This window comes from Bemisia tabaci, chromosome 1 (genome assembly GCF_918797505.1).
Source record: "Bemisia tabaci chromosome 1, PGI_BMITA_v3".
NCBI lineage: Eukaryota > Metazoa > Arthropoda > Insecta > Hemiptera > Aleyrodidae > Bemisia > Bemisia tabaci.
In genome coordinates this window covers 1,234,809-1,254,994 of record NC_092793.1, presented here as the reverse complement: position 1 = coordinate 1,254,994, position 20,186 = coordinate 1,234,809, and the positions used below count along the sequence as shown (strand labels likewise).

At 39.1% G+C, this 20,186-nt stretch overlaps 1 protein-coding gene across 1 annotated transcript in view; it reads left to right on the top strand.

Moving 5' to 3' along the window:
• Positions 1–516: 516 nt before the first annotated feature.
• Positions 517–20,186, top strand: part of HDAC4 (histone deacetylase 4) — a 60,510-nt gene continuing 40,840 nt past the window's right edge. The window contains exons 1-4 of the mRNA XM_072306541.1: positions 517–613; positions 5,617–5,744; positions 9,801–9,962; positions 15,703–15,847. Coding sequence (XP_072162642.1) covers positions 517–613; positions 5,617–5,744; positions 9,801–9,962; positions 15,703–15,847 — 532 coding nt within the window. The remainder of the gene's footprint in view (positions 614–5,616; positions 5,745–9,800; positions 9,963–15,702; positions 15,848–20,186) is intronic.

The following is a 20,186-nucleotide window of genomic DNA, read 5'->3' as shown; positions in this document are numbered from 1 at the left end:
TCTTATGAGAGTTTTACCATGAAAAAAGGACTTATGTGTATCCCAGGTAAGATTGTAAACATAATCTCACTTTCGTGACATGCTTTGATACATCGGAAATAAGTAAATAATCTGATGCAATTTGTAAGTTTCTAGGGATTTTTGTATCAAGTAGAGAGTATAAAGAGTCTTTTATCCCAAGAAAATTTGATGAATTCTTTCCAGCTTTCCAACAATGTTTCTGCTTTGTTGCCAAATGAATACATTTAGAGAGTAGCTAGAGAAAAGCGCTCTGAAGAACAAATCGTCAATGTTGTAGACCGTCTCAAACTCTGGTCCGTAGGCAAAATGTAAACATTACTTCCCAGCCCTATTCTTCTTCTTCTTCATCAGAGAAGTGCTGGGAGTGAACCCTCGTTGGCATAAGCCTGTATGTTCTGTAACAGGAGGCTGCAGGCCAGCACAGTGGGCCCATGACGGTTTTCCCTGGGGTTTGAGCCAGGAGCATTAAGTTCCTGGTGCTTGGCGCCATGCGCCATGCCTGGCAACTCATTAACAACCTTCTATGCAGTGTGGGGATGGTTCGATGCCTTGACATCTAACAATGGCTCGAATGCTATCTGCTTCAACATAGGTAATAAAGTTAATTCAGATTTCCATGGTTCTTCCTGGCTTGAACAGACTCTAAAGTTAACCATTTTGAAAATTAGCTGCCCTTGCAACTAGGGTCTCTCGGCAATTAAGTCCCTGCTGCATTCAAAATAATATTCCTAGAAAAGAACCAAGTGCACTAAGTACCTGTCTGTGAATTAGTCTTCCCATCAGATACAATCTCCCAGAGGGTCCTTTTCTCTGATTTGATTTCGCCCATTATAATTTGAATATGGAACACAGATCTATTTACTAAATATTCAAGTAATTAAATATCATTTACTTGCATAATCCGTAATGATTCGGTCTTCTTTTGGTTTCGAATTTTTGTAATAACTTACATATTTTTCAGATATTGATAAAGGTAACTTTACTAATGTACTTTCCTTTACCCTACTTTACTTTACACTATATTAATGATAGTGATCCGTTGTATACGTAATCGCCTGCCCTGTATCACACACAAGTTCTATAGAGCTCTGGACTCCCACAAGAGTCTATGTAAAAATCCGTGAACACTTATTAGTGGTGCGACCTCAAGTAAGATGCTTCAATTTACTGCTATTATTAGTTGTTGGACTTCACATAAATTCATTGGATCACATATATCTGCTAGAAATCTATTTTTCTGCGTAATGCTACTGAGCGGCGGTTTTCTCAGTTGAATGAAGATGTCAGGAATATACTTATTATTCAAAAGGTCAGCCGCCTTACAGGTTATTTTTCAATTATTGGCTTAACCTCACTTTTGTAGTGGGCCATGGATGGGTCGAGGTTTGGGGGGTAGGATCCTCTTGAGTTTACAAGGATCCTTTGAGAGATTGGGCTGTATGCAGCAAAACATGGTGTCCTGTAGAACTCGTCCCTGCCTTCATGCAGTATTATTTTCCATTTGAACCGTCGAAAATTTTAAGTAAGCAGCGTTTTAATTAAGTGATGTGCGGTGCTGGCACGAAAATTCTATTAACAGAGATATACCGCACAGTTTAGCGGCAACACTAGAAGATCCTGGAAGCTTACAGACATCAGATGCAAGTATGAAATCAATAGAAATTCTTATCAGTTGATATTAGCATGGTAATGGAAAAGTGAAAAAAAGACAGTGTTATTGCAATTGATCAAATTGGAATCTGGAACCTTAGGATTTCCATTCGTTTATTGCAGAAAGAACCGCAGCCGATGAAACTGATAGGGACTTTGCAGCTCAGCTTTTCTCATGCCACATACCCCTCGACGTAAACTTTCGAGGCTTGCCATGTTTATATTAGTAGAATAATGAGACCAGTATATTAGCAAGATAAGTGAGCCTAATGGAACTTATTAAACACATCTTAAAGTGAAGCTCACCAGATTGCATTATCCTACTTTCACGTTATGTTTTAAATTCCTTTACCTGTTTGCATTCCATATCCTCTACTTGTTTATGCGCAATTCTTGAACTTCCAGGTCTAGCATTGGAGGACTTAAGTTCAGTTACAAAAAATAAAAACGAAACTTTAATGGATATTCAGTTACTTCTTTGCATCATGAGTTTACTCTAAAAAATTTCTGTTTGATAAATTTTTAATTTTTTTTTGTCTCAAAACAAAATGATCCATACTTTTGCTATTATTCTCACAGGAAAATGAACCAACTTACGGAAAATTGACTGCCAATGAACAGAATGGTAGTCTAAGTGATCTTTCGTCTTTATACAGTTCCCCATCTATGCCCAATATTTCCTTGGGGAGACCTCCTACCGCTAGTGTAAGTGTAAGCTTTAGCTTTATTTGTTCGTAAAAATTTCATCCAGGTGATTTTTCCTGGAAGGATCTTGCATGGAAAACCAAATAATTTGACATCAGCTTAATTTTGAAATTTTTGGTTATGATGCTCTTCATGACTGCCTGAGCACGATATGCTTTTCATTGAACTTTCTGAGTGCCATTGTTGAGAAAAACTGGACTAAAAGGTGAAATTTTTAGCATTCTTATGCACTTTTCTCATGAGAATGTGGGCCTTATGTTGTGTGCGTCAGTGGATGCTGTTCTTAATGCCGTTATCACTCAGAGGAATTTGATTCTTTTTTGTCTGTCTTATCATCTGGTACAGTGCTCCTGAAAGGGATTTAAATTTTGATTGATTCCTCATTTATGCCTGCCCAAATACTGAACTTCTGCAAAAATTTACTCTCAAGTGTGTTTAAAACCGTACGTTGAATTCTCCCATTTCATCTATGAGAAAAAAGGACCCTACATGGAAAATCAAGGAATTCACTGATTCTTCATTATTATTCGATATCAATGAAGTTAAGTCGATAATAAAGTTGAAAAGCTGCAGCAAATTAACTGTGCTAAGGTAGCATGATAAATTACTTTGTAATTTAAAGCTAGAATGAAGGGAAAAATGAGGAACTAATTATTTTAAATGAAAAAGTATAAATTAATATTTTAGTGAAAAATCTTAGATTAGATCAAAAGACAAGAAGGCCCTTATACCAATGGGTCAATGTCACACCTGATGTACCTTGTCGTTTCTAGGGCATGATAATCTTTAAAAATCGAAGTTTCTGCATTCCAATTTCAGGAATAGCAGGGCTGAAACGTGATTTTTTCAGCAATTAAATTCAGATAGTCGAGTAGAAATGTTGCGACTTCAGATTGATGTTTGAAAAAAGCTATTCTTTCCTCAGCAATCATCCAGGAGGGTGCTTCTGAAAGGGGTTTAAATAGGAGTTGGTCGTGACTTAAAAATTTGAGCTGGAATGTCAAGAGGAGCACTACCAGATGCTAAAAACCACAATTTCGAAATCCCGTATCGAAGCTCCTGGAGAAATAATCGTGATTTTATGGTTTTTTAGGCTTTTTTCGGAAAATAGGCTCATGTAGGGCAACTAAATTTCCCTCCTGCCCCATTTCTTCTTGAATTGATCTGAATTTTTAGTCTGCTATTTTCTGGTATGAAGTAAGACTTCCCTGAAATTTTCATGACCGAAAATTTTTTTTGCTCCTGTTACAACATTGCAAAGTTCCTAACTTCAAAATTGTGGATTTGGCAAAAAAAATTGTGACACTGGCCGCCTGCTTCTTGGATCGGTCTGAATTTTTAGTATGTTACTCTGCGATACAAGGTGAAAATTTTCTGAAATTTTCATGGCTGGAAAATATTTTTTCCTCTCGTTGCAACGTTGCCAAGTTTTCAACCTGAAAATTTTGGGGTTGGAGGTAACACGATGGCATGGGCCCATGTCTAAATGAATTGATCTGAATATTTAGTATGTTACTCTCCCATAGAAGTAGCAAATTCCCTGAAATTTTCATGACCGGAAATTTTTTTCCCTCCCGTTTCGACGTTGCCAAGTTTTGAACTTTAAAATTATAGATTTGACCATAAAATGATGGCGTTTGGGCGGGATACCTTGCTGAATTTTCTTTATTTATGAGTCATTTTACGGAATGTTTCACTAATTTGTCCCTTCAAAACTGTAAGATTGCCGTGTTGCCGTTTTACTACTTTTATTCCGGATGAATGTACCTATGCTGCATCTTGCTGCATTCAAAAATGTACACAATTTTTGGATTAAATTAAGTTTTGAATGTGTTAATTGGAAGAAACCCCTAAAAATTGGCCAAAAATGGCAACAATGGACCATAAAGCCCCTTAAAAGTCACCGGAGGCCTTTTGTAAGGCTGGAAATGGAAAGTACGCAAAAAAATATGTACGGTTTCGTTCATGAATGAGTGATAACAGTCGAAAAAATTGATGAAAATAATTATTTTTCAATTCCAGGATTTTGGGTTTGAGGCGCTGCTGTGCCCTTGCACAGGCTCCGTTCAGTGAAATATTTGACATAGAGTCTACCCTAAGACTAGTAAGAAAATATGAAACATTTAGCAAAATCCAGGTGGGGCCGGAAAAGGCCCAAAACGATACTTCTCCTTTTTGCAGAAGTTTAGTGTTTGGGCAGGCATAAATGAGGAATCAATCAAAATTAAACCAAGCGAAGAATTTATGTTTTAAAAAAATTCTATGTATGCTCATCGCAAACCTAATGCAACAAGACCTTGGTTTATTGGATTCCAAAATATCAGATTCTGCAATTCATTTGGTCGGTTTGTGGGTCTTTTCATGGGGACTCATTATATCAGTGTTGAAATATCAGACTTGATCATTTTGAAAATCACGGTCACTTTCAGTGTGGTGAATCAAATTAATGAGGATTTCATTCTTTAGCTTTGAATTTTTATCCACAAAAACTTGGATTTTTCCTTATCTTTTAATTTTAATTTTTTATTTTCATTACTGTGGATAATGATCTATGCTAAAATTCAATCCTTTTACCTATGAATTTTACCGTTATATCATCGTAATGTTCTATGACTCTGACATCAGAGTGACTTGTAAACAATACATGCTTTTCAAATTTTTTAGCTTTGCAGCACCTCTACATTTTACAAAGGCTCAACCTTTTCTTTTCTGTCAAAATTATAGGAAGGCAGCAAACTGGCAACGGTGTCCGAAGCTGAAGTCAGGGCAGCGTGTGCTGCAAAACTTGGCGTTCCTCTTACTGGACACATGCTGTCCGGCACTATCCCATTCTTTCCCACTCTAGCTGGTACATATATCTGTTTCATGTTTAATTGCCCCCTTTCGTCAGTACTCTCTTCCTTATCACTAATATTCATAAGCCCTTGCATGACAAATTGTATTCTACAATACTCTCAGCCAGGATGGACCACCAATTTCCCTACAGACTTCACACAAATTTGCCCTTTTTCTTTCTAAACCAAGGGAAGTAAAGAATCTTCAAAAAGGAGAAAAGAAAACGAAAGACCTGAGTTTTTGATGTGAAAATGTAAATTTTAGATCACAAGTCACCAACACAATTTTACTTTAATGTTAATATTATGGAAAAACGAGTAAAATTGTGTCCTAAAAGACGAGGGAGCATTTCTTCCATCAAATTTTTAATATGTATTTTTTTTCCTTTAATTTCTACTCTTTCAGCTATAGATAGTGATTATCACAATTCCTCATCTAGTAATATCCATAAGCCAACGCAGTCATTAGAACAATCAAGACCTAGTTATCCTATTTTATATCATCCTTCAACGCAGCCAATCACGGATTCTCAGGTATTATTTACCAATACAAAGTTTTATTTTTTAGGTACCTATTCACTAATGAAAGATAAGAAGCTGTATCAATGGCCGAAAGGTGAAACCATGTATCTTTGTTTGCAATACGGCTCTGTTTTGTTGAAAACTTCCTTGATTTTTCCTCTCTGTTAGCAAAATATTCCATTTAAATTTCAAGCTTTAAACTCGGCTCGTTTCTCTTCTGAAAAATTAAACAGGAACAGAAATAACCCCGCACCATCCTTATGGGAAATCCCCTCTTGTAAAACCTGATGAAACTTTGATATGTTGCTCAGCTAGTCATTCTGATCAAAAGCTCTCACGGGCCCAAAGAGATCCCATGTGCGGTTTTTGAGATATTCGCAGTTTTATATGCAAGAAACGGAGGTCCCGCCGGCCGGACCATCGTGCGGCACTACTCGTACCCTTCCCTTCCAGTCCTCTCCAGACCTTTTCCGCTTCTCCACCACCCGTACCCGAGGCTCGGACTCCGACGCTCATAAGGCTTTGCTCATCGTCACCGGGCCAGGTGGTCTTACTACCACCCAGATAAGACCACCGAGCCACGGGTATGGGTGGCGGAGAAGCGGAGAGCGGCTGGAGTGGACTGGAAGGGAAGGGTACGAGTAGCGCCGCACCATGGTCTGACCGGCGAGACCTTCATTCACGCATATAAAACTGCGAATATCTCGAAAACCGCACATGGGATCTCTTTGGGCCCGTGAGAGCTTTTGATCAGAATGATTAGCTGAGTTAAACTATCAGAGTTTCATCATGTTTTACAGGGGGAGGGGGGGATTTACCATAAGGATGGTGTGGGGTTCTTTTGAAACATTACAATAGGGAAATGTGGTTCTCTTATTAGCTATCAATATCCATGCTTCAAAATTGGAATTTACAAACAATGAAGAATTACAACTTTGTCTCCTGTTCCCCTCAAAATTCTCCCTCAAATTTTGAAAGTCTGCAGAACTCATATGAGACAAGTTGACAATACTTTACTACTGACTTACATGTGTAGTTGACTAATTTTTGCCTTTCACACAAGATGACGGTGTGGTGTTGCCATGGACATGAAGAGTAATTGTGTCCTCCTACAATATGTACAGAATATTAAAAGTAATCTACTGCCTACTGATCTTATTTTAGCTTTATTAGTAAATTAATTTTTGAAACCAAAAAATTAAAATTCATCCCGCGCCTTTTTTAGCTTAATTTTAACTCAAGATCAGATTTGTAATCTTTACAGGGTGACAGAAGTCTGCCAAAAACCAGGAAATGATAAAGAGTGTCCATATTCAGGCTGTTCGCATTTTAAGTAAGAGATATTATGAACTGTAGGGTGTAGTGAAAAGTGAAGCAATATACTGTGGTAAGAAGGCAGAATTTCAAAGGAAGTGAAAAGGCGAGTTTTTGTGAGTGGATTTGGTTAATTTTTCAGCCCAATTTAACAAAATTACCAACTGATGAAGAAAAGCGCTTGCCAGAAGTCAAGAACTGAACTCGGTGGTTTGATAAAGGTGTCCTGATGTGGTCGTCCTTTCTACCAATATGAAAACCACAGTCTATGAGCGCTTCTTGGCCACATTCAGAGGGAAGAGGGTTATACAAAATCGGCGATTTTGCTCCCTCTTGGATTTTGCCCGGATGGATATATTGTTCCCTATCACAAGACACGCCTTTTTCCGGCGTTGGCAAGTTCATCCGAAATTTTTCCCGCGCGCTACAGCGTTGCCAAGTTGAAAACGGGCAAATTCCGTAAGTGGCATTAAAATTGAGCTATGAAGTTGCAGTTTTAGCGAAGATTCTCTGAAAATTGCGCACTTTTACGAAATGACCATCTTTTTAATGTCGCATTAATTTTAACATGCATGATTGCCAATTTTCCGATTTTTAAATTCGACAAATTTTACAAATCCGCAAATACCCAAAAAAGCTATCATCAAAACTGAATGAAAAGTTGTCTAATCGATAGTTCGTTTGATTCCGCATCCATCGATATATTATAGCTTGTGGGGAAACTTTTGGTTCGCGAGATATCATAATTTTAGTAAGAACTTTATGGAGCGACGACGCTTTTTGAGTCCGGGCAGATAGAAATTTTAGCCTCCAAAAACACCGGGTAGCATTAATTTCATGGTTTCCTTTGTAATTTTTGGCGCTGAATCCGACTTTGACCATTTCATAAAAAAATTGTTGCCAAGAAGTTGCCAAACTTGGCAAAAATGGCTTAAAATCGGCCTTTTTTGCGGAGTATGGCCAGTGACTTGCCAGGAGTTGATCAGACGACAAAACTGGTTATTTCCACAGTTAAATCTTGTTAAACTTTCTACAAGCTGAGTCAAATTTTTTCTGCTCGCGGCAAAATCAAACGCGCGACAAGCAGCAAACTGAGAAAAAGACACCAAAATCGGCGCTTTTTGCGGTTTTTGTCCTAAGTTTCTTGTTTTCCGTCTGAATGAACATTCTTAGGAAAATCTGAATTACACAGAGTGTAACGACAGACTATTGTATGGTTACATACATAGATAACAGCCGCTTTAACAGTGGTCTCTCGCGCCCCGCGACACCTAACCGCCATAGTTCCTTGTCCTCCCACAGGTCCTCAGAAATTTGGAGTGCCCTTGTTCCTTTTTAGGCCCCTTATTGCCCTTTCCTGGGCGTCTTCTTCACTTTGGTATTGTTATTTTTTTCTATTAAACTCCATTTTCTCAGAATTATAAAATAAATATGTATACTGAAGATAGGGCGATGAATGATAATGGTCAAGTACCGCAAAAATTCAACAATTGTACGTAATTTTGGCAATATTGCAGTGCGCCTTGTCTTGTTTTAATGAAGTCATTCTGATGAGTACATTTTATTCCTTTATTTTCAGCAGAAATTTTTCCATTCTTGTTTCAAAATGTGATTTATTGACACGATTCGACAAAACTCACTGTTTTATGAATTTTTCCTCTCTGGACTAAACACCCTACTTATAAGTATACATCTAAGTTGAAAATTAAATTATTCTACAGAAGTGTATTGTTTTGCGAGAGAGATACATTCATAAAATTTAAAAATAAGAAGTGAACAAAGAACATAGGACAAATATCGAAAAGACCAGCGAAAATTCAAGTATATTTTGTTTAAGCTTGGCAACATTGGAATATGTTCGATTTTATTTTATTGTTCAATTTTAATAAATTCTGCTAATATTGTTCATTAGCTAAGTCAAGAAACATTCTTTTAATCAGAAAACAAGAAACTCAGGACAAAAACCGCAAAAAGCGCCGATTTTGGTGTCTTTTTCTCAGTTTGCTGCTTGTCGCGCGTTTGATTTTGCCGCGAGCAGAAAAAATTTGACTCAGCTTGTAGAAAGTTTAACAAGATTTAACTGTGGAAATAACCAGTTTTGTCGTCTGATCAACTCCTGGCAAGTCACTGGCCATACTCCGCAAAAAAGGTTCGGAAACCATGAAATTAATGCTACCCGGTGTTTTTGGAGGCTAAAATTTCTATCTGCCCGGACTCAAAAAGCGTCGTCGCTCCATAAAGTTCTTACTAAAATTATGATATCTCGCGAACCAAAAGTTTCCCCACAAGCTATAATATATCGATGGATGCGGAATCAAACGAACTGCAACTTCATAGCTCAATTTTAATGCCACTTACGGAATTTGCCCGTTTTCAACTTGGCAACGCTGTAGCGCGCGGGAAAAATTTCGGATGAACTTGCCAACGCCGGAAAAAGGCGTGTCTTGTGATAGGGAACAATATATCCAACTCCGGGCAAAATCGCCGATTTTGTATAACCCTCTATGGTTTTGTTATGATGAAGGCTGGTAGTAAGGCAATGATGTAACCTAGTCCTCTCGCCGAATTTTTACTAATAATTTCAATCTTTATAGCTCATAGAGAGTTTTTGTCTCAGTGCAAGATGGTGACGAATTCAGTATATTTTTTTGTGCTGAGCCAGGAAAATTTGGGAACTTTGAAGTTAAAATAGTCTCAACTTTATGTTTGAAACTGACAGAGCTTGACAGTGCAATTATAACCTTTCTCTTGCAGGTGGCTCTAGCTAGGTTAACGAAACAAGGGCACCGGCCTCTTGGCAGGACGCAATCAGCTCCTCTGCCTCTTGGGCATCCTCTCCTTGCAACGGGGCATAATTTAGGAGTCCACTATGAGGACTGCCAGCAACCATTAACAGCCCACAATTTTCTCAAACAAGTAAGATATTATGTAATTTTTTAGTCACATTTAACTTAATGAATCCCCACCATTTTTGTAATTACTGATCAGGCAGTCGTAGACTATCTATTTATTTATTTATTAAAACTTTGATGGCAGAGAATACCATTTACGAAAACATCTAATACATACAAAAGCATCAAACAAAAAAGAACAATGCTCCCCTTTTATACAATGAAGAAACAGAAGTACATATGTAATATCAAAAAGAGGAAAATTATGAAAAATCAATGAGCCATCCTAATGGAAGAATAACAATGCATCAGCCATAAATGAAATAAGAAGCAAAATTTTGAAATTCAGAATGAGTAAACATACAGCATAGAATATGGAATAGAAAAATAAAGCCAATCGAAAGCGAAAAAAATTAAAATAATGTAAGAAATCAAAAACAAACACGAAATGAACTTGCAGGGGGAGTGGAAAAAAAGAAGCATGACATATGGGAACAAAGTAAAAATCTCAAAACTCCTAAATAAATGAGTTTTGCTTAAAAAACTATTACGTTCAAGATATACAGGGTGGCCCAGACCTACCGTACCAGGCCTTTTTTTCGGTTAATTTGGGTCCACGAAGTCCAGGATCGCAGGGATGAATAGGGAATCGACCCCAAGAAATCCGAATTTCATGGTCCCAGAGCCCCCTGGCGACCCTTGGGGGGTAAAAGGGGGGTCCGTACTTCAAAAGTCAGGGTTAATGTCAAAATTTTGAAATTATTTCATCGGAATCAGAACGTACGGAAATTTTTAACTTGAATCGACACCAAGAAATCCAAAATCAGTCCGTCCGGGTCCAAAATACCGACCCCTAAAGGTGGAGGACAGAGCCCACTTTCAAAAAAAATCAAGTTCGTTAAATTGACGTGGAGACTCGGAAAAAATGTGTATTTATGGGTGATCGACCCCAAGGAATCCAAATTTGAGGGTCCCGTTGTCCTCGGACACTTTTCTGATGAGGCACAGGGGTAACCTCCACACCGGTTAAATTTGAAAGTTCAGAGACCCCCTGTGCCCCATCAGAAAAGTGTCTGAGGACAACGTGACCTTCAAATTTGGATTCCTTAGGGTCGATTACCCATGAATACAAATTTTTTCCGAGTCTCCACGTCAATTTAACGAACTTGAATTTTTTTGAAAGTGGGCTCTGTCCTCCACCTTTAGGGGTCGGTATTTTGGACACAGAGGGGCTGATTTTGGATTTCACGGTGTCGATTAAGCTAAAAATTTCCATACGTGCTGATTCCGATGAAATAATTTCAAAATTTTGACATTAGCCCTGACTTTTGAAGTAGGAACCCCCCTTTTACCTCCCAAGGGACGCCAGGGCGGCTCTGGGACCATGAAATTCGGATTCCTTGGGGTCAAATCCCTATTCATTCATACGACCCAAACTAACTGAAAAAAAGCCCCGGTACGGTAGGTCTGGGCCACCCTGTATGGTAAGTTTTTTTCCCTTTCGCCTTTCTCTTTCATAGTCTGCAAACAATCTTTCATTGAATCATGCGTTAATTTTTATTATTGTGACTTGATCATCAGTTTTTAAGTTATCTCCTTAAAAATTGTATCTTCCTCTCAAAAGACAAAAGTATTTTTAGTCCACGAATAATATGTCAAATTCGGACAGTTATAGGAAAAAATGATTAAGTGAAATTTTTAAGGGCAAAGTTAAGGCTATAGAATTTCACACCAAATAGTCCATAAATTATATGAAAGTTCAGGGAAAAAATTAATAACAAGTTGGTTTTTGGCATATTGAGTCCTTATGACCCCCTGAGTCCTTGAAAAAAGGTCCGTGTCGACAGCCCGATGGGTTTGGGTTTTTTGGGGGGTAAGTGCTCCAAAATTGGTTTTCGGCCCACAACACAAAAACTGTGGCTCGTATCACTACGTACAGCACCATTTGCTGAATCCCTGTGAAATTTCGGAGTGGAATGGCTCTTTGCTGTTTTTCCACAGCCCCTTGATGCAGTGCAGAACACCATTGACAAAAATCGGAAATTGACCCTCAGATTTTTCAAAAAACTGTTTCTAAGGTTGTGTGGAGGAATTCATACAAAAAATTACACTCGTGTCTGAAAAATTTGTCTGATCTGGTACGAGGGGGGGACCCAAAATAAACTGGAATTTTGCTGTAACTTGGCAACAATGGGAAATATTCGGGTTTCTTTGCTAGGAGGTGTAACCAGGAGCTATGAAGAGTCACTAGGTCAAATTTCAACATCGTGACACATTTGCTTTCATTTTTTTGAGATTTGGCTTTAGGGGTGTTTGGCAAGTTCGTCGTTTTTGAAGATGAGTCAAACTCAGTAACAACAATTAGTGCTCTTACAACTCTTACTCGATAAAAACACAGCTTTCTCTGTTAACTTTTTGAAGTGCTGCTTCTGAAGGACAAGCTTCGTCAAAAACTTCAGTGTAAGTACGGTTTTCGTTTTAAAAATGGTGCTGTATCGCCCGAAACCCCAGTACGGCTTTTAACCACCATCGCCATTGGTTAGAACCAATGAAAATATGAAAAAAATCTCATTTTTGTGAATGAAGAGGTTGAAAATCATTTAATTAACTAGCAGGTATCCCTTGAATGTAATACATGTGTTTTTTTCAGAATATTGCTGTGAAAAATTTGGGCCTAAAGCGCATTGTTGCCAAATTGATCCCCCATTTTGCGTTCTAGCCAGTGACGGCCGCTTGCCGTCGAGCCAACGTTCGAACAATTAATCGCACTTTAAAACGAAGAAAAACATTTGTTCACTTATGTCATAGGTGAAGTATGTTCCTAGCAAGATTCACTCCAATAATTGACAGAGTTAGCCGCGCATTGCCTGTGAAAATCACCTTTCTCAAGAAAGACGAGCTCAGCGAACATCCCTCATACGCGGGCTCGCCAAAATGGAAGAAAATGTGCTTCACCGTTGAAATGTGGCCTAGTGACTCTCAATAGCTCCTAGTTTCACCACCTAGCGGTAGAACCCGGATATTTTCTACCATTGTCAAGTTACAGCAAAATTCCGGGTTTTTTTGGGTCCTCCCTCTTATATCATGACAGTATTTGAAAAATTTGAAAGTCAATTTCTGACTTTAGTCAATTTTTTTATTTTTGATAAGAAGGGTCACAGCACAGCCGGCTCCTTAAAACCGGTTGCGCTGTGACTCCTCCACCCCCGCCCCATGGAGCAAAAGTGTAATTTTCTCACTCCAAATAGGCCCACAGATGCTTTCAGAGAAACATGGTCCGGTATTTTCATTTGGGCGAATTTTTTTTATAGCCAAAAAACGCAATCTCGACTGTTTACCGCCAGATCGGCTTGTTTTCACCCATTGAAACCAATGCAATTTTTTGCTCGGAAAAAGGGGGGCTCTAGAGGAAACTGCAGGCTTAACCTGGGATGTTCAAAGGCCACTTTTCTTTTGGGATCTAATGGCATGGGGAAAATCCTGGGGGGCTGAACTGTTGAACCTTTTTTTATTTTTTTTTTTGCGTCACCCCAGCCTGCGGCTAACATCTTGATCTATTGAGAGTGAAAATTCCGTAGGCTTCATCATCAATCATGCAATAAACTGAGACTTTTTAGTTAGATCTCATTTGGATTTTTCTTCAAAATTAAACTTTGACCAGCTAGTTTTTCTAGATGTGTACATACATGAAAATATACACATCTTGGTACAGAAAGTTAATTGATGCAAGATATTTATTTGCCATTGTTTCATATTATCTTGATTTCCTTTTATTTTGGATTATTTTTAATCTTTTTTTTATTTTTGTCAAAAGCAAATCCGACAAACTATCATTACACGAGCGGGAGTCGGGTCCATTCAAGTAGTAATTCCACAATGATCGAATCATTAGAAAATGATTCTGCTGAAGTAAGTATATTTTTAATGAACATCAACACTTCGTCTCTTAATTTGACTTAAAAATGGGGTGTCATTATTTCATAAGATTACTTATCTAATCATTGTTCTGCCTTTCCCTAAAATTTTAGGAGCCTTTCTGGCCAGCAAACCCAATTTTCAGTAGCCAGTTAAATTGTTTACATACAGTATGGGGTCGCGAATGGTGCATTGAGAGTGCTAAAACTGCTTTGCAATTGTAAGTTTGAAAGAGTTGACCAGATGTATCAATTTTTAAAAGCGCCATGATGGCAGAGCCCCCCTCCCCGCCACAATTTTTAGGCGCCAATGCTCGAGTTTTGGTGCGTTTGGTGCATGGCGCCTGAGAAAGGCAGAATGTTATAGCTAAGTAATTTTGGGCCCTATTTGATTTAAGGAAATTTTTCATTGGTAGAAACTTGCTCTCTTGGTTCTAACTGTTACACCTCTTGTTGAGTTAAACATTTTTAAGAATCATCAAATGTTTGTGAAACTCTTCCCTATGCGCTGGCACCAATGATTTAATTTTGCATTTTTTAGCGTCAAGGCTCCTTTTTCTATTAACAGTCACATAATGAGCTTATTTGTGATCTGAGCTCGTTGCGCACAACAGGGTGGCCCAGACCTACCGCACTAGGCCTTTTTCTTGGTTCTTTTAGGTCGGACAAAGTCCTTGACCGTAGGGACAAGTAGGAAATGGATCCCCAAGTAATCCGAATTTCATGGTCCCGGAGCCCCCCGACTACCCTTGGGGGATAAAAGGGGGGTCCATACATTAAAAGCCCATATTACAGGGTTTACGTCAATATTGTGAAATTATTTCATCAGAATGAACAGAAAATTTTATCCTGAATCGACAACAAGAAATCCAAAATCAGCCCATCCGAGTCCAAAATACTGACCCCTAAAGGTGGTTGCCAGAGCCTCCCCTGCGTTAAAAAAATGCAAGTTTGCTCAATCGACGTAGATACTGGAGAAAAAAGTTTTCATGGGTAGTCAACCCCAAGAAATCCGAATTTGAGGGTCCCACCATCACCAGAGGCTCTTCTGATGGGGCACAGGGGACTCAACACTGGTCAAATTTACAAATTCAGGGTTTCCCCTGTGTCTCATTAGAAAAGCCTCTGGTGACGACAGGACCCTCAAATTCAGATTCCTTGGGGTTGATCACCCATGAAAACCTTATTTTCCGAGACTGTACATCAAACTTGCATTTCTTCCATGGGGGGGGGACTCTGGTAACCACCTTTATGGGTCAGTATTTCGGACACGGATGGGCGATTTTGGATTTCTTGTTGTCAATTTAGGATAAAATTTTCCGTCCTTCCTGATTCTGATTAAATAATTTCCAAATATTGACGTAAACCCTGTAATTTTCACTTTCAATGTACCTACCTACAGACCCCCTTTTATGCCCCCAAGGGTGGCTGTGGAGCTTTGGCACCATGAAGTTCGGTGATTCCTTGGAGTTGATTTCCTTCTCGTCTCTGCGGTCAAGGACTTTGTCCGACCTTAGAGAACCAAGAAAGAGGCCTGTCGGTGGGTCTGGGCCACCGTATATGATCCATGCCATGAAAAATGGTGCATAAGAGGGAGTGTTAGATGCTGGCTTGAGGTATTGTTTAAGAGTTAAAACTCAATTACATGGGTTATTCCTAAGACCAAAGCCCGCCGAAGTCAATTAACCCTAGATGCTTACCAGAATCTGCCCCCACATGCTCTTTTTGTGATTTTACTACTTTGGGATAAATTTAACAAATATTTATCTCTTAACTGAATGTTTTAAAAATCTTATATCATGCTTTGCTTTGCACAGAAGTGATGTTATAGTTTTCCCATGCTTTTTCCAGGTCATAGATCTCACTGATAAGAAATGTGATAGAGTTAGTAACGATGAAACTGAAATGACCCGGCAAAGGAGAGAGCGAGAAAACATCCTACATCAACAGCAACAGCGTGATTTTATGATGCGACATACTCTACAAATTAGCGAAGGTAATTCCTTGGTTCCTAAAAACCGAAAATTGACTTTATGCGTGGTTGCCAAGTCATCTAAAAAAATCGATAAAATCGTTGAAATATACGAAGCACGTTCGGCCGCAATCGCGTTTTATGCATTTTTAAGGGCATGTGGAGGGCACAAAAAATTTGTTGATCCAAAAATTAATTAGAACACCTTAAAATGAATACTAGAAGTGAGTTAATCCTCCAAAAATCAGGGCTCTAGCCAATCTCCGTCATGCTTAAACAGTGTGATGGAGTCAGGGAAAACAGCTTGAATCACGTGATTTTTTGACACAAAGTGCAGAAGAGGCACCCCAAAATATTTTTTTTTTAGAGGAACGCTTTGGCACACTTTAGTTTGATGCCTAGGCGCAAATTTTCCCCCCTGTACGTTTTTGAAATTCGGAATTCGATGTTTTTTGACTCGCCTTAGGGGGCCCCCCTTGGTCCCCCCAAAATTTTGTCCCCCTCAAAAGATAAGTTCTTTTGGTCTAGGAACTTACCGCGAAGCTCGTTTCTCTAACTTCAGCCGTTCAAAAAATATCCAGCTGTCTCCAGATTTTTGCCCCACCCTGTATCTACAGGGTTATCCAAAAGTCACCTACCACCCCTGTAACTTTTTTCCTAATTGAGATAGAAGTCTGAAACTCTGAGAATGTTCCTCGGTTTAAGGTAGCAACTTACTGGTCTCCCCAAAATTTTGGGGGGCTGCCCCTCCTAAGGGGGGCGGGGGCTAACTTTTTTTTTTCAAGTGGCAACCCCCCTTTTGTGATACCTCATTCGAAAGATAATAAAAAAAGAAAATTTTTGGCGCAAACTGCAGGTCAAAATGTTGATTTTTGACAAAATGGCGGCCGGTCAAAGTTCAAAATGGCGGGAATTTGACATCTCCGTTTTTTATCGGCGGATTGGTCTGAAACTCAGAATCCTAGGGTTTCTTGGGACGAGAAAAACGATTCTGGCATTAGTTGTCCAGAAATGTCAGTCCTTTTCAAAATGGCGGCGGTTAAAATGGCGGCTTAGAGCGGGAAGTGGATATTCAGGCTGCTTATCGTCGGATTCGTATGAGACTTGGTATCCGGGGGTATTTTGGCACGAAAAGAACGAATCTTTAATTGGATTTTTGAAATTTTGAAAAACTTTAAAATGGTGGCGTAAAAATAACGGAAAATCCATTTCACGGCTGTTTACCGATGGATTTGCAGAAAAGTCAATACTCTGGTGGTTTTTGGCTCGGAAAAAATTAATCTTTCATTAGATTTTTGAAACACTGAATATCGTCAAAATGGCGGCGGAAAAATAACGGAAAATCCGCATCCACCATCGCCATTCGCATTTTTACCGCAATTTTAAAGTTTTTCAAAATTTCAAAAATCCAATTAAAGATTCGTTCTTTTCGTGCCAAAATACCCCCGGATACCAAGTCTCATACGAATCCGACGATAAGCAGCCTGAATATCCACTTCCCGCTCTAAGCCGCCATTTTAACCGCCGCCATTTTGAAAAGGACTGACATTTCTGGACAACTAATGCCAGAATCGTTTTTCTCGTCCCAAGAAACCCTAGGATTCTGAGTTTCAGACCAATCCGCCGATAAAAAACGGAGATGTCAAATTCCCGCCATTTTGAACTTTGACCGGCCGCCATTTTGTCAAAAATCAACATTTTGACCTGCAGTTTGCGCCAAAAATTTTCTTTTTTTATTATCTTTCGAATGAGGTATCACAAAAGGGGGGTTGCTATTTGAAAAAAAAAGTTAGCCCCCGCCCCCCTTAGGAGGGGCCGCCCCCCAAAATTTTGGGGAGACCAAAAAGTTGCTACCTTAAACCGAGGAACATTCTCAGAGTTTCAGACTTCTATCTCAATTTGGAAAAAAGTTACAGGGGTGGTAGGTGACTTTTGGATAACCCTGTATGTAGTGTTATCTGTCGTATATACAGGGTGGCCCAGACCTACCGTACCGGGGTTTTTTTCCGGTTAGTTTGGGTCGACGAAGTCCAGGATCGCGGGGATGAATAGGGAATCGACCCAAGAAATCCGAATTTCATGGTCCCAGAGCCCCCGTGGCGTCCCTTGGGGGGTAACAGGGGGGTCCGTACTTCAAAAGTCAGGGTTAATGTAAAAATTTTGAAATTATTTCATCCGAATCAGCACGTACGGAAATTTTTAGCTAAATCGACAACGTGAAATCCACAATCGGCCCATCCGTGTCCAAAATACCTTTTTAAGTACTTTTAAAGTACGGACCCCTCTTTTTATTCCCCCAAGGGCTGCCAGGGGGCTCTGGGACCATGAAATTCGGATTTCTTGGGGCCGATTCCCTATTCATTTCCGCGATCCCAGACTTCGTAAGACCCAAATTAATCGAAAAAAAGCCCTGGTACGGTAGGTCTGGGCCACACTGTATAAATTAAACAGTGGAAAAACAAGGAGGAAAAACGGGAAACAAGGCTAAAAATACACAATCAAGAAAACCCGGGACGGTTAGACTCAAGTTGAGTCATTTTCAGTCGGAAACTAAAAAATTTAAGAATATACGAGAAGAACCGGAGCCCCACATGGTGGTGGCCGGGATCTGAGAAAAAGAGAAAATTGATAACAAACAAGGCACCTCGATGCCAGCATCATTGACCGGAAATGATCGACATGCTAGTTAGCGGTTCACTTACAGATGGCAGCACTAATCAGTAAAACAATTTTTTTCTCCTCCGTTTTTCCTTCTTGTTTTTCCACTGTTATCATTGTCTCGGGCTGCTCTTAAAAATTTGTATCTATATAAATTAAAGGCATCTGAAGGTACTCATCGATTCCTGGAGATGACTACATAGCTACTGGGCTGAACGAAAATGTTAGACTCGCTAATGTAAGAACATTGTAAACCATAGTCTTCAGATTTCATTCAAGGAAAGAAAATCAATGCAAACAGGCATCGTCTAGCTCCACTGTGTAACTGCATCTGCTCCACATAGGGACGGGCCCATTACAGAAACAGGACATTCACGGTAAAAATGAAATTCATTAAAAGCAAAAATCAAAAGCATAGAAGTTATTTGTCCAAACTTTCAAAATAACGAAGGTTTTAACAAGTTGAAAAACATTGCAATGGCAGTTGTAGAGAAACGTGTGTTTTGGGAATACAAAAAAAGAGGTAACAGCGCATCTTGTACAAGCTCCTGTAAATTCGGGGATGAGTTTCAGTGCAGTTTTTTGTTATAACACTTTAATACAGACGTAGGCTTTTTGTTTAGGTCTGTAATGATGATTTGTTCTTATTTCTTGGGAGCCAGAGAGCGAATTCAGAATGGCCAAGTGAAAAAACTAAAGTTCGAAATTCAGCTAGAGTTTTAAAATAATCTCCATGCATGTCCACAAAACGGTTTGCAAATTGAGAATCTGCGTATCCTTAGCTTTCAGGATCATATCAGTTTTTTTCAAACTTCCTCTGACTTGGGAAGTTACAAGCGAAAACATCAGTGCAGATTGCTTAAAATCGAGCGCTCATACAGACTGATGGACGTTCGAGTTTGAGTGCATCGGGCTGCGTTGCTGACCGCCGCCGCCGCCGCTGCGCCGCTTATCAGCTTCCTGCTATGCTTATCTAACATGCGGGATCATGATTGCAATGGTCATCCTCCATTTCATTCTGTAGATCCAGTTTTCATCTTTTCATTTGTCAAAGAATCGAATGAAGTAGTGACAGAAACAGTGTCTTACATCCAGTCTCAAATCGAAAATTTAAGTTCAACTGAAGTAGACAATTTGTCTGTCTCATGACCTGCACAGCACCATGTTTGACAGAAGAATGTGTAATATTTTAAGTGGCAATAAGCCACTTCCAAGTTGTTATATGTGTGGCGCTACTTTGTTCAAATGAATGTTATTGCAGAAGAGCAGACGAGCCCTTGAGAAATTTTGAGCTCTGAAGTATAGAATTTCTCCCTTATATCTTCAGATCAGGTCTTTTAAGTGCCTGTTACACATCGCGTACAAACTAGACTTCAAAAAGTGGCGTGTCAAAATAGGAGAGGAAAAGTTTTTGAAAAAAAAAAAAAACCTGAACAAATTGATCCAAAACAAAAAGAATCAGTTAGGATGGAGAGTGGACGTAGTGAAGTGAAATTTTTCCCCTAGTTGAACATTGCTGTGGTTTTTGTGACAAGGAAGAAGATGGGAGGGGAGAGGGATATCTTTATGAAGAAGTATCTCAATTTCAGGATTAATACATTTTTTCAATGAAAAAAGCCGAATGACAAGCGTGTTAAATCTCCATCATAATCATGCTAATCTATTTATCAAATGGATTAAAACAGAGACTTGGTAGCAAAGTTTT